This window comes from Molossus molossus, unplaced genomic scaffold (genome assembly GCF_014108415.1).
Source record: "Molossus molossus isolate mMolMol1 unplaced genomic scaffold, mMolMol1.p scaffold_m16_p_22, whole genome shotgun sequence".
Taxonomy (NCBI): Eukaryota; Metazoa; Chordata; class Mammalia; order Chiroptera; family Molossidae; genus Molossus; species Molossus molossus.
In genome coordinates this window covers 34,952,196-34,966,921 of record NW_023425358.1, presented here as the reverse complement: position 1 = coordinate 34,966,921, position 14,726 = coordinate 34,952,196, and the positions used below count along the sequence as shown (strand labels likewise).

At 45.9% G+C, this 14,726-nt stretch overlaps 1 protein-coding gene across 9 annotated transcripts in view; it reads left to right on the top strand.

Annotated features, from left to right (window-relative positions):
* CLIP1 (CAP-Gly domain containing linker protein 1) overlaps window positions 1–13,776 on the top strand; it is an 88,659-nt gene extending 74,883 nt beyond the window's left edge. For 6 of the 9 annotated variants that reach the window (XM_036277209.1, XM_036277212.1, XM_036277214.1 and 3 more), the window contains 7 exons: window positions 2,042–2,094; window positions 8,114–8,231; window positions 8,315–8,465; window positions 9,032–9,081; window positions 10,536–10,541; window positions 11,465–11,589; window positions 12,130–13,764. In XM_036277209.1, coding sequence (XP_036133102.1) covers window positions 2,042–2,094; window positions 8,114–8,231; window positions 8,315–8,465; window positions 9,032–9,081; window positions 10,536–10,541; window positions 11,465–11,589; window positions 12,130–12,355 — 729 coding nt within the window. In that variant the 3' untranslated portion in view covers window positions 12,356–13,764. Of the gene's footprint in view, window positions 1–2,041; window positions 2,095–8,113; window positions 8,232–8,314; window positions 8,466–9,031; window positions 9,082–10,535; window positions 10,542–11,464; window positions 11,590–12,129 lie in introns of all 9 variants that reach the window. The other 3 variants (XM_036277210.1, XM_036277217.1, XM_036277213.1) reach the window with 2 other exon arrangements.
* Window positions 13,777–14,726: the final 950 nt, after the last annotated feature.

The window sequence follows — 14,726 nt, the reverse complement described above, 5'->3', positions numbered from 1 at the left end:
ACCGAACCCGGGTCTCTTCGGACCGCAGGCCGACGCTCTAACCGCTGAGCCAAACCGGCCAGGGCGATTTCCAAACTTTTAAAGAGAGAACGCATTCTGTTTCCTGCCTCTATTTCCCACCCCCTCCCCACCGCCGTTTCCTTCCCACCCCTGCAGTCTGCTCGTGGCTGCGCTGCCGCACCGCTGGAGTGGTCCTACCCGAGTCACCGCTCACCTCCAGGGGGCCCAGAGCGGGCGTCCTTCCCGCCTCTGAGCACCTGGCACCGCCACCTGCATTCTTGGTTTCCTCTCGCGACTGCTTGTGCTCTGTTGGCGTCTCCCACCGCACCTGGTCCAGTCGCGGGGCTGCTGTGGCATCTCTTCCCCCTCCCCGCGTGGTGAACTTCCCCTCACTGTCAGAGGCCCGCCTGACAGGTCGTCACCTGCCATCTCAGAGTCCCCCGCTTCCTCTCTGCTCGTGTGGTGGTCGCCGCAGCTGTCTTCCCCGCGGTGCTCGGAGCCCTGTGTTGTGTTGTTTTCACGAGTGTTCCTCACACGGGTGCGCAGGGGTCGGAGTCGTAGAGCAGGCTAGGCAGGCACGAAGGATGGAGTGAGCGTGCTGTGTTAGCCATGCTTCAAGTCTCTCCTTAGAGAAGGGGTGCGGGGCCGAGACTCTCCCACGTCCTCACGTGTTCCATGTTCCACGGCCGGGCCCAGGCTGTGCTGCAGCGGGGTTGCCAGAGCCGGTCTTACACGAGCGCGTGCGTGCAGCTGGCGGACACGCCCTGTGGATTCAGGCGGGGTCACAGTTTCTTGAGGAATGGAAACCATTCAGAGCATTCTCTCTTTTCATAGGGAACACTAAAACCATCATCATCATCATGTGAGTTCTGTTCCGATAGTCATCGTAGGGAGTCACTTCCGACGTGTCTGATTTGTCATTCCCAAACCTCCCGTGGACCCCCAGGAGGGTCGCAGATACTCCGCTGTCACTATGGGAACAGGGCTGATTCTCCCCTGGTTACTGCTGAATGAGGTTACCGTTTGCCTGTGGAAACTGGACGGGGTTAGAGACTCAATCACGTATTTCATCCACGCGCTGCCTGGCAGAGGTTAGAGCGCACGTAGCAGAGAGAAAACGGGGGTTATCGTCTAAACTGAGGCATGACTGGGCCCCGGCCAGGTAGCTCGGTTGGTTAGAGTATCATCCTGATACGCCAAGTTTGAGGGTTTGATCCCTGGTCAGGGCACATACGAAAATCAACCAATGAATGCATAACTAAGTGGAACAACAAATCCCTCCCTCCCTCTCTCAAATCAATAGATAAAAATGAAAAATAAATGGATAAGTTGATGCATGAGTGGTTGCCTGCCTTTCAAATAAGCCTGAATTCCCACACACGGATTTTAGAAAGAGGATGCTATTTTTAGCTTGTCGTTTTAGGAGAAATGGTGATCATCAGCCGTGATCATTTTCACCTGGGTTCAGGGGCGTCAGGGCAAGTAGGGCTGAGGGAAGCTGGACCACAGACTCTGTCCCTTACCATCTAATGAAACGAGCACACTCTTCTGATGGTTAAAAAACGTCTCCAGGAAAATCCAGCAAAGCCGATCAACTTCATGCTGTAAACCTTAGAATTGACAACCAAGGAAAACAGAACTGTGGTTTGACACTGTGTTCACCGTGGTAAGAGCAAGGAAAACAAGTAGCGCAGTCCTTAGAATTTTCACTGTGACTCTCCCTGACCTCGGTCGTTTCAGTAAAGGAACCAGCACGTTAACAGTGACGTTCTCATTCATTGGCTGACATCCACTGAATGTCTGAGGTGCGGCATGTGCAGTTCAAGTGTTGCCGTTGAATGTTTTTAACTCTCAAGTTCATGATGAAGGGGAGCCACTCAGGTCATAAATGATTTGTAAACGAATAGCTGTACATACATCCTGTGATACAGTGCCAATGGCGTCAGCTGCCCTGGAGCCTGGGAAAGTGACCCGTGGCATGAGAACCAGGCCACTCCGTGGGCTCGTTAGGAATTGAACTTATTTGTGCATTCTTTTCCAGGCGGAAGAAGAGAGATCTGTGCTCAACAATCAGTTGTTAGAAATGAAAAAGAGGTAGGTTTCCTTTTCCTGTTTATCGTTGGCATGTGTGTGAGTGCGTGTTTAATAAGGAAAGGGTTAGACCGGGATGTGTACGGTGACCTGGAGAAAACCTGCGCCATCGCAGCGTGATAGTTCGGTGCTCATAACTGACAAATGACGAAGCTTCGCTTGCAGAAGAGTCAGCATTAACTACTGAAGCAAAGAGTAGCCGAATGTCTGAGCCATGTCCAGTGCCTCCTTACTCAGAAGTGTTCTAGGATCAGGTTGTCTCATGTGAGCCTGATTTATTTCCCTCCTGGTTTCAGTAACTGAAAACGCTCTCATTTTACACGGAGTCACGGTCTGCGTACAGACACTGATCTCCATTCCATAAAAATTCTGACTTTTTCGGTAATAACGCACCCATGACTGTTTCTCTGTTTACTCAGCCTTCCAGTACTTTTGAGCTAAGGCTAAGCGGGCCCACAGAAATGATCGTTGACACCCTTGCACATCCTGGCAGTCCGTCAGCTCTTCTAAACTGTGACGTTTGTGTCCAGAGAAATTCAGAATAATAATGAAATAAAATAGAAAACAAGAATTCTCCACGCTCCTGCCAAGTATTCTCCTCTCGTTTGTCAGGGCAGAGGGGCTCCTCTCCCCGGGCCGCTGCACCCGTTTTACGTGGCAAGGCCGCTGAGGAGCTGGGGGCTGGGCTCAGCCCCAGGATATTTGGGTTCCATAAGCGACATTCTAAAGGACGTTAGGCCTTGGTCCAGGGGTGCCTTTCCTCCTGTCCTCCTTTAATTAAGAGACACTTAGATTCATTCTCTTTTAAAGTTTCACACCAGAATGTGTGTTTGGCACTGCCAAACCCCAGGTCCAGCCAGGTGTCTCCAGATGACCGGCTGGGCTGCCCTGCTCACACCCAGCTCCTTTGTGCCCACACAGCCCTGCCCACGTGGGCCTTGGGGTGTTTATGTTTACACCCATAAGGCTTTGTTTCTTTAAAAAGAACCTCGTGTATGCAGTTACCCAGGCCATTCCTGTGCCGCTCTGGCCAGGGGCCGTGTAGAAACGGCTGATGCAGTGCCGGCGTGTCCCCTTCAATCTACTTCATAATTCACAAGTGTCCCTAGTCTCAGAGCAACCCAGTGAAGTGGACAGCGAGGCGTGCATTGAAAAACGATGAAACAAAAGCCCAAATAGTCGGCACCTCGGCCAGGAACTCGGGTGCAGGCCTAAGACCCCAGGTCCTCAGATTCTTGTGTCGGTTTTTGTCTCGCTGTACATTTACTTATTATTACTTTTTAAAAAATGTTTATGATTTTTTAGAGAGAGAGAGATGGAAACATCGATGTGAGAGAGCTACATAGCTGCCTCCTGCACGCCCCCTACTAAGGATCGAGCCCACAACCCAGACATGTGCCCTGACTGGGACTCGAACCTGGGCCTCTCAGTCCATGAGACGATGCTCAATCCACTGAGCCACACCGGCTGGGCCTCCTTATTATTACTATATATATATATATTTTTTTAATTCTCACCGAGGATGTTTTTCCATTTATCTTTAGACAAAGTGTGAGGAAGGCGGCGGGGGGTGAGAGAGAGAGAGAAACATTGGTGTGAGAGAGACATATCGAATGGCTGCCTCCTATACGACCCCGACCAGGGCTGGGGACCCACGGCAACCGAGGCACATGCCCTTGACCGGAATCCAACCCTCAACTCCTTGGCCCGTGGGCCGACGCTCTAACCACTGAGCAAACTGGCCAGGGCTGTTATTATTTTTAAAGGGAAGAAGCTATTTCCTTAGTCCTTACCACACGACTCACTGTATCACATGCCTTTCAAAATGTGATTGGGCATGTGACTTTTTTACCAACTTTAAAAGGTGGAACAACTTTGGGGACCAGTCCACCCCCCTGCCCCCATTTTAGGTGCTGGATATGTTTAGGGGAACGGCTCTGAAAAATTACTCTTGTGATCAGTAAATGCAGATAAAGATGGTCATATTTTCTGGGAGTAAAAAAATTTTAAATCTAGTTTCTCATATTTATAGCTTTTGGGGGGGCGGTTAAATTGTTAATTAACACTCAATGGGAAGTTATGTCTGTTTCAGAAATCTGAACGACAGTATATATTTGAGCTAATAATTTGGACCCTAAATGCCTTCCAAAGTCAGTTTGGTAAAGGATTTGTATGTAGGTCTGTGTGTATAATAGTGAAGTAAATTTAACATAGCGTACTGAAAAGAATTAGATACATTCTTAATTTAAAAGTCTCGAAAGTAAAATCATAAAGACATTTATTTGAAATGTAGTTGTTTAAGCAAGACTTGAGATCTTAGTCAACAGTTTAATTTAGAAGTGATCACCGAATATACATAATCAAGAAAACCTATGGTTGCCTTGGTTACATTGAAGTCATTATCCCAAAGTGCAGCTCACTCCTCACTGGAGGATGGGGCGGACCGCGTAGCGTTAAGAAATTAGTAACATCCTCCTGTATTTCGATGGCTCCTGGGTATCTAAACATTGAATTGCAAGCAATATGTAGTGAAGATTTGTCTTTTAAAAATGTAATCATTTCTTTGGGAAACCGGTCTCCAAGTTAGGCAGACCTTCAAATCAGGTTCCGAGGCGTCTGAGAGGAAGGCAGAGCCAGGCTTCACCTGCCGCGGCTCACAGAAAGGCGAGGTGTGCCCACTGACCCCAAAGCCTGCAGCAGGTCAGGGAACTCGCTTGGCTCCCCTCCCTCCTCCAGGCTTTGTGAGGTCAGAGAAGGGACTTCAGAGCCCTGATCTGAGAGGGGCACTTGTTGGAGTCAGTGTCGTGCTGTCAGGGTGAACACGAGATTGCTGCCAGGGCTAAAAATGGGGTGACGGTTCTGTCTACAAGTCCTGCGGAGGTGCCGTGCTGCTCACTGTGGGTGGCTGGCTGACTGTGTCCGAGCTCCCGCTGCTCACCGATGCTCATCTCACCCGTCTCTTTTCCCTTCCTACTCGCGCTTCCTTGCTCTATCTGTGTGTCTTTCATGGTAAGACTGAAGAAAGTCTATCCACGTTATAATAAATAAATTTCATATATTTTTTTAGTAAACCAAATTGTTGTTTATATTTTTTTGGCTGCCTTTGTCCTTCTGTTGTCTTGCTTTTGTTTTGTAAAATAGTCTCAGCAGAATAAACACACACACACATTATCTTTCTTTGTACCTATATACAGCAAAGAACTTCGGTGCAAAACTTAGTTCTCCTGGCTGATTTGCATTTCTCTTCATGTTTCTAATATTTGGTTCTCGTTATCTTGCATTTTTAAGGCTTGCCCAGTTACACCTTAAGGTATTCGCTTCGTTACTAGAATGTATTTCTCACGTAAGTAGTAAGGAAAGAATCTGGCTAGTATGTTCCCTCGGGGGAAAGATTTCTGGCCCCTCTGGCCCTTCTTTCATACGATGTTTATCTTCCCTTTTTGGTATTTTGAGTAACGCCAAGTCATTCTAGTTAGCATGGCTTAAAAGTAACACAGGCCCTCCCGCTGGTGTGATCGGTGACCCCGAGGTCAGTGATGTTGGCGTAAATGGCTTACCTCAGCCCTGGGTTTGCACAGTGGGACTGGGGCTTAGAAATAGCCTAAGAAGCCAGCAGTGAGGATCTCACAAAGGTGAGCTGCCAGCGTCCGTGTGTCCTGTCATTTGTCACAGGTTAGATCCCTTCCTTAACCTCGCATCTTTTGGTAACTCGTACAAGAAACATTCTGCTTGCCCTCTTCTTAGAAAGCAGCCTTGCTCAGAGGCTGCGTGTCCGCGAAGATGAGCAGATAGAGATGCCTGTGCCTTCCTCCTCCTGCCAGCTGTGGTCCCCGACACCAGGGATCTGCGACATCTTGGCTGGTAGCTGGAGTCCCGATGACGGAAGAACCTAAATCTGCTTAATAATCCCCAAATCCCGGTGTTTTTCGGGAAAAACATTTAAAGTCACGTTCAGATTTGAGTGAGATTTATAACAAGTGAAGCTCTTGAAATAGGTTTTACAATAGAGTCAACTACCGGGTCAGTTTATTAGAGGCTTCAGGAGCCCAAGCTTGATCGAATCTCTGCATCACATCAGCCGCTGGCTTTCCAGGAGGAGGAGTGTCGGTATGTTCCATCCGTTCAAACCTTCGCTTTGTTTTGACCCGCACAAGATCCTACTTTCTAGCAAGGTGTCCCTCACTCAGTAATTTAGCATCACCGGTGCCCGCCCCCTTTCCAGTGTACATATAATGCTTGGGTGTTGGGTTCAAGAAATTTCTGTGAGTCTCAAATTCTTTTCTTACTACTTATCGTTCTGGAGTGTTAAGTGTAAGCCACACAATGAGATAAATACAACACTTATATTTTTATCTTTGTGTAGGATTTCAGTTTACCATAAATCATGAGAATCCTGTAGTTTGTGTGCCGGATATCTTGGGTCTCACTAACCAGACATTCACACTCTGCCATTTCTAACCTGGGCCTCAGTTTCCAATTCTTCCCGTCGGTCTTGAAACAGACGAAGCCGTGACACGCTCTGCACGGGTCCAGTTGCTTCTAGTGGAACTGGGAGTGATTGGCTCGTTAAGTGATGAGCTCTCGCTGATGATTCGCTCCATTCATGAAGTGTCTAGGTTGTATGGCCTGAGGGCCAGGTAGGAAAATTTTCTGCAGTTTTGTTTTTTCCAAAATATTTTTGTGATACAAGGTCTTTTTCCTCTTGTATCACACTGCATGTCATTAAAGATAAACTTTTTATTTTAGAATTATAGGTTCACAGAAGAGTTGCAAAGGTAGTTCAGAGTGTTCCCACGTGCCCTTCCCCCAGATTCCCCCACAACGTGTGAACATCTCACATTCTCTGGCACATTGATCAAAAGTTAGAAAGTGACGTTGGTACATACTCTTAGCTAGACTCGAGACGTTACTCAGATTGCCCCAGTCTGTCCACTAACGTCCTTTTTCTCTTCCAGGGTCCAACCTAGGAGACCACACTGCATTCAGTTGTCATATGTCCTTAGTCTCTTCCAATCTGTGACAGTTCTCAGTCTTTCCTCATCACTGGTGACCATGACTGTGGCGCTTTCGAATGCATGTAATTTTTCAACAAAAGTTTTAAATGCACACACGTGTAAACACCTAGCAGCCGGGCCCTTTTGGGTTGTCTCTATTGTGTCCTGCCCTCCTCCCTTCCTGTCTCCCCTTCATCTCTCCCTTTCTTTTCCCACCCCCTGCCTCCAAGGTAAGTGTTTCCCTCTCATCAAGGGCCTGGTCCCCTCCCTGTGCTGATAGCCACAGCTGAGTCAGGTTGCGAACACAAACCCAGTGCTCGGCCCTTCTCCCTGCAGACAGCACCATCTTTCCTCCTCTGCCTGGAACTCCATGTTAGCATTTCTGTTCTGGCCTCCACGCAGTTACCTTTCATGTCTATGAGCATCAACGCCCTTGGATGAAAAGAATCCCTCAGTCTGAATAGTAGCAACATTTGCTACTGTTCTGGCCCATAAGATCTCAAAAGACACATTCTTGGAACTTGCTAAAAGTTACTGAAATTAGTGAGAACCAATCGATACTTCCAGCATGAAACCGCTCTGCATGACATCGTACAATCGCTTTGCATGTGTGTATTTTAATTGTTGTTATTGCTTGGTCATAGTTTACTCCAGAAGTAACAGAATTCAGCTGGGGTTCAATATTTAGAAGAATTCCTGGGGTGGGGGGTGTGCAACAGTTTTCTTTTATATATATGTGTGTATATATATGATTTTACATCTTCCAAAGTTATTAACTTGTTTCTTTAAATTCAAATGGATACAATGATGTGCAGATTTTGGCATGTGTATGTATAGTAAACTTTTTCTCCCCTCACAGTAAGTAAAATTTGGAAGCACAGTAGCCTTAACCCCCTATAAAACCTCCCTGTGATACCCATTTTCTCCTTACATTAGCTGAAGTTACTTGCCAATTTGTTCTAGGACAAGTTGTACACTGATCACTCTCTCGGTTGATTTCTGGAATTTTTAACTCTTTGGTCTTTTAGAGAATCCAAGTTAATAAAAGACACCGATGAAGAAAAGGCTTCCTTGCAGAAATCCATCAGTATCACCAGCGCCTTACTCACAGAGAAGGACGCGGAGCTGGAGAAACTGAGGAATGAGGTAGAGTACCTCCGAGGCGACCGTTCCCGCCGCCGCCTCCCGGGGTCCCAAGTCCCAGCCTGAGCCCAGCCGCTGTGTTTCAGGTCACAGTGCTCAGGGGAGAAAATGCCTCTGCCAAGTCCTTGCACTCCGTCGTTCAGTCTCTAGAGTCTGACAAGGTGAAGCTTGAGCTCAAGGTCAAGAACTTGGAGCTTCAACTCAAAGAAAACAAGAGGCAGCTCAGCAGCTCCTCAGGTAAACCGATGACCGCGTGGCGCCTCTTCCCGACCCCGCTGCCCCCCTCCAGGAGCCGGTTCTGGTCCAGATGCACTGCCCCCTGCAGGGCCCTCCGTCCTTGGCTGTCCGCCGGTTCATTGGTTCACCGGGTGAGGCTCAGCACCACCCAGGTCCCCTGGAACGGGCATGCCTGGTATCCCCGCTTCTGGGTCTTCCCGTGGTCCTGAGTGTTGGCAGAAACAAGGTGGCGGATACTGGCTGCCGTCAGTACAGCTGTGGATTCGGGAGGTGCTCAGTGAAGGAGAACAGAGGTGGTCCCTCGCTTCCTTAAATTCAGGCGGATGTGACGGCCATTCTTACCCAGAGTGAGCCAGCCCGAGACAGAACATCTGGGGGGTGGGCCAGTGCCCGTGCAGTCCCTTAGGGCCCAGCTATGGGGCAGGAACTCACGGGCGTGTTCTCCAAGAGGCACATCTGAGAACTCCACAGAGAATGAGTTTTCATTGCATTAACAAGTAAAAATGATTGAGATTTTTTGAAAATCCCGCTCTGCTTGTTTTTTGTTTTTGTTTTTTTAATATAAGGTAATACTGATACTCAGGCAGAAGAGGACGAAAGAGCCCAGGAGAGTCAGGTAATGTTCCTTCCTTTTGCTTTGCTTACTTGCTACCTTAAAAAGTCATTGAATCTTTTGAACAGATAATATATTTATATGGTCTGAAAGTTAAGCAATATTAAAAATATTAAAGCAAAATTAAAAACTATCTCCCTCCTCCAAACCTTTCTCTTCTGGTCAGTTCCTAGCCATCCAAAAAGGTAATCACTAGTATTAGTGTCTTTTAAAAAAATCTTTTTGGGGACTTTAAAAAATGTAAATATAAGCCAAGACTAATACAGTTTTTTTTTTTCATGTAAATGGTGGCATATTACATAAATTGATCTGCCCTTATCTTTTTTATAGCTGTATAGTGTTCCATAACATGAATGTGCCTTATTGGAATTCATTCTCTACCCATTGCCATGACCTGATATCCTAGGAGTATCATAAAAAATGCTGAAATGAATTGTCTTAGATAGCTGTCATTTTGCAGATATACTAATATTTCTTTGGAATAAATTCCTAGAAGTAGAATTGCTCTGTCAAAAGATTCCTTGGTTATCTCTGCCTTAAAAAAACAGGGTTCTTCAAAACTGTTTGCTAAAGCCAAAATGAACAAAACAGCCTTAGTTTTAAAAATGGGGTTATATGGGGACAGAGCATTCTCTATTTGGAAATATAATGGCACATAGGCAACAAGCCTCCGTCTTAAGGTTTTTTTTTTATTCCTCACCGAGCATATTTTCCTATTTATCATCAGATAGAGTGGGAGGGAGAAAGAGAGAGGGAGAGAGAAACATCGATCGATGTGAGAGAGCCACATGAACTGGTTGCCTTCAGCACAACCCGACCAGGACTGGGGACGAACTGCAACTAAGGTACATGCCTTTGACCAGAATCGAACCCGTGACTCATTGGTCCATGGGCCAGTGTTCTAACCACTGAGCCAAACTGGCCAGGGCCAGTTTTGTGAGGGATTAAAAATTTTTTTTTTCTTTATTGGTTTGAGAGAGAGAGAGGAAGGGAGAAGGAAAGAGAGAAACATCGATGAGAGAGAACATCGACTGGCCGCCTCCTGCGTGCCCCTCACTGGGGATCGGGCCCACAACCTGGGCATGTGTCCTGACTGGGAATTGAACCCACGACCTCTTGGTGCATGGTTCGACGCTCAGCCACTGAGCCACACCGGCCAGGACTATTTTCAGTTTTAATAATATATTTTGGATAGATTTATCCTGTTAAAAAATCACAAGTACAAAAGCCATCTTTCATCTGTAAATAAAAGCTCAGGGAGCTGGTTTGTCGTGACATCTTCTTTAAACGGCATAAAAGGACTCGGCAAAGCACTCACGCACCTCAGTTAGCATTGTCTGCTTAGTGTGTCTGTCTAGTAAACATCCACTTAAATAACCATGTTTTCTCTTTCTCCCCCTTTCCTTTCTGCTTCCGTTTGTTTCACCTGCCGCTGCCAACGCTTTTCTTCCAATCAGCAAATGGTTTGTTTTGTTCCTAATTTGTGGTCACGTGTGCGTGTGTGTGTTTTCCCACTCTCCTTACCTCCTCTGTGTTGTGCTGTGTTCCTCTTCCTGAACCGGGGCCCCTAACTCGATGAAGTCTTAGAAAGAAGCAGCTGAAGAAGTGACACGGGCAGCCTGGGTGGGCAGCCGTCAGTGTCGGCAGGCTGTTCTGAGAGCCACGCAGCGGCGATGCCAGCTTCGATGCCAGCTCGGTCTCGCGGCGTGCCCCGCAGGCGAGCACGGCCAGCTGCTGCTTTAAAGTTGAGATGTCTGTGTGTGTACACGCGCACACTGTTTCTTTTAAACATTGTAAAGTGGGATTTTTTCCCAACAGCTAGTTAGAGAAGTGAGGCCTTTTGGTATGTGTAAAAGAGGGGAAAACGTTTTGCTTTCCCATGAGCGCGCCCTTGGATCGAACGCAGATGTCAGGACAAGGGCGCGTCCTCCGCGGTCGTCTGGTCCCCACTGTGCAGTGAGTCGGCATGCTCTTCCCAGGTGGTACCTGAGCACTGCCCTGAGCCCGCCTGTCTCCTTGGCTGAGATGGAGCCTGAGCTCCTCTTTAAAACGCCTTCATTTTTCTCCGAAGACTCATTTACTGTCCCACCGTGACCCATCAGTGAATGTGGCCTGAGGGGGATTTCCCTGAACTTTTTCAGATCTACAGACGATGAGCCGTGGATTGGTTCTAATGGAACAACTCCCTGGTTATGCTTTTTGTAAACTTCTGTTAGTGTGTGTGTGCATACACATGAACCAGAGGTTCAGTAGCAGCCCCCGTTGGCCCTCTGACGTCCAGCACTGTGCGGCCGTAGCATGCGAGTCTGCGTCCACGACGTGATGGTCCACGGCCCACATTTCAGACATCTCACGTGTTTCTCTTTTCTTTTCCTAAACAAATTAGATTGATTTCCTAAATTCAGTAATAGTAGACCTTCAAAGGAAGAATCAAGACCTCAAGCTGAAGGTGGAGATGATGTCAGAAGCGGCCCTCAATGGCAACGGGGACGACCTCAACAACTATGACAGGTATGTGAAGCCACGCTGATGAGGGCCTAGTCCCATCAACACAAATTGTGGTCTTAAAGTTAGGCTCTCCAGTGGATCAGAGAACCAGTTGCTCTGCGGGTGACTGGCCATAAGTCCATTTACATCAATGTTTGGGCACTGGGCAAGACAGTGATGCACAGTACAAATGGGTTTGACATGAACATTTTAGTTTTAATATTTTTTCTTTATTGATTTTAGAGAGAGAGGAAGGGAGAAGGAGTGAGAGATAGAAACATCGATGAGAGAAAACATTGATTGGCCGCCTCCTGCATACCCCCCACTGGGGATCGGGCCCACAACCTGGGCACGTGCCCTGAGTGGGAATCGAACTGGCGACCTCTTGGTGCACAGGTCAACGCTCAACCACTGAGCCACACTGGCCGGGCTGACATGAACATTTTAAATGGGGAATCGGTAGTTACACTTGAGGCTCCCAGACTTGGCTATAACTCTTGCTTCTTTTTTATTCTTTACAAGTGATAGAGATGAGTTTCTGATTATACACATTCACCTTTGCAGTGACGACCAGGAGAAACAATCCAAGAAGAAGCCTCGCCTCTTCTGTGACATATGTGACTGCTTTGACCTCCACGACACAGAGGACTGTCCCACCCAGACGCAGATGTCCGAGGACCCCCCGCATTCCACACACCACGGCAGCCGGAGCGAGGAACGCCCGTACTGTGAGATCTGCGAGATGTTTGGGCACTGGGCAACCAACTGCAATGACGACGAGACCTTCTGATGAAGCCCCACTGCGGGAACTGGGCTTTCTCAGGCGCACTAGCATGTGGGCAACCGAACACCAGCATCACGTGTGCAGACTGCAGGAGAACTCACGTTATTTTTGACCCCCATCAACAAATCTAAGAAAATATTTTGATCTTCAACAAATCGCTCTTTTAGTTTCCCCTTATAAGTTAGAATAATAAATACTTAGTAGGTGAGTTTTCACCTCTAATTTTGTCGTCTTGATTTTTAAGTTTTAACAAGATGTTGCACCAGAGGCCGTTACATTTACTGTCCCGAGAAAAACCTCTTAGATCAGTCCCTACCCTTCCAACACCTTATTTAAGTAACTTTAAATTATGCTGTTACTTTTCATATTTGCACTAAAATCTTTCCAGGCTGCATTTGTATAGTTAGATATTTTGGTTAAGCTTTGACACTGGAATGAGTTGAAAAAATGTGCCATTTTGCATTTTCATCTACTCATTTGAAGTATTTTATTCTTAGTCGGAGAAATACCTGAGCTGTTTGCACTACCCGATGTCAGTAGTGCCTTTACTTCAGGCTTGGTAACACTTAGGTGTGATTATAAAATCATGAAACCGGTAAAGGGAGGGGAAGCCCCCAAACTGCTGTGGGACATTTTATAATCGATATGCTGCATCCACCTACTCCACTGTGGTGTTTTGTTTATTGGTTTTGCATAATTTCAGCTTCTATATATTATATGTATATATTTTTTAAAAATCTCTATTTTGGAAAAAAACATACACAATGTGTCTTTTCAGATTTTTACCTTTTATGAAAAAGAAAACAACGTTCATCAGGACTAATGGGCTAGGCCAGAAATAGCGTCACACAGCTTTGGGACTTTTCTCTTTTTGTTTTCATTTTGTTTCTTTGTCAGATATAAATAGAACTTTCTCCTATTCTTTTCTCCTCTCCAGCAGATATCCCCAGCAGTCAATTAATTAGATAATAAGCGACTATACAACACCTACGGTAACCAATCTACAATCTTTACAAGTTGTTTTTACTGTGTTTTTAGATGAATGTATGATGAGAAATTCAACATTAATAATTTTGGATTTTCTTATCACAAAAATTAAATGAAGGACCTCAGCCACCAGAAGTTTATCAACCAGTTTTAATCTATTTATCTTAATTTGAATGTCTTCTAGAAGATGTAAAAAGTAATAAATAAATGTATCTTCCATGCTACATGTATAATAAGAACTTCTATAATTGTACATATGCATTTGATGTATTTTCCCCTCAAGATTATTAACTGTGTGTTTGACAAGTGAGAAATCTGTAATCAGTTGAAATTTTTGGTTATAAAAGTAATAGGAATTGTTTCACAAACGATATGTAAAGCAGTATTAAAATTTGAGCAAACAAATGTTCTATACCTACTTTAATAAATGGTTATTCTTTTTGTCCAGTGGTAGTAATTGATATTATTCTCAGGTTTATTTGTCATAATGTTTTTTTCTTCAAATGATCAAGTGGTATAGATCGAAGTAGCAATTTCTACTGCAGTCTTGCTATCAACAGCTTTAAGAACTTGGTATATCCTGATTCTCAGGTTAATTTGTCATAATGGTTTTTTCTTCAAATGATCAAATGGTATAGGTCCAAGTAGCAATTTCTACTGCAGTCTTGCTGATCAACAACAGCTTTAAGAACTTGGTATATCCTTTTTTAAAAAAAATGTTTTTATTGATTTTAGAGAGAAACATCGATATGACAGAGAAATGTCAATTGGTTGCCTTCCCATACATACTTCAGCTGGGGAACAAACCCAAAACCTGGGCATGTGTCCTGATGGGGAATCAAACAGGCGACCTTTCAGTGCTCAGGAGGATGCTCAGCCAATTGAGCCACACCAACCAGGGCGGTATATCAGAATAGCAAAATCTCCAAGCACTGTATATAAGTAAAACAGCTCTGTTCATCACCTAGCATCCTGGTCCTACTTAAGGATGAAAGTACCACCCAGGTCTTGCTCATACTCTGGTGTGCTTGAGATTTTACTGGCTTTGGGTAGTTTTCCTTTTATTTTTTGTTAATCCTAACCCCAGGATATTTTTCCATTGATTTTTTATTATTTAAATTTTTTTCTTCATTGATTTGAGAGAGAGAAACGTCGATGAGAGAGAATATGGATTGGCTGCCTTCTGCATGCCCCCTACTGGGAAGTTGGCCCATACCTGGGCATGTGCTCTGACCGGGAATCAAACCAGCCAGCTCTTAGTGCATGGGTTGAGGAAAAACCACTGAGCCACACCCGGCTGGGCCCATTATTTTTTAGATGGGTGGGCGTGAGGGGGGAGAAACCAGTTGGTTTCCTCTCACACCACCACTGACCGGGCCAGAGATGGAAC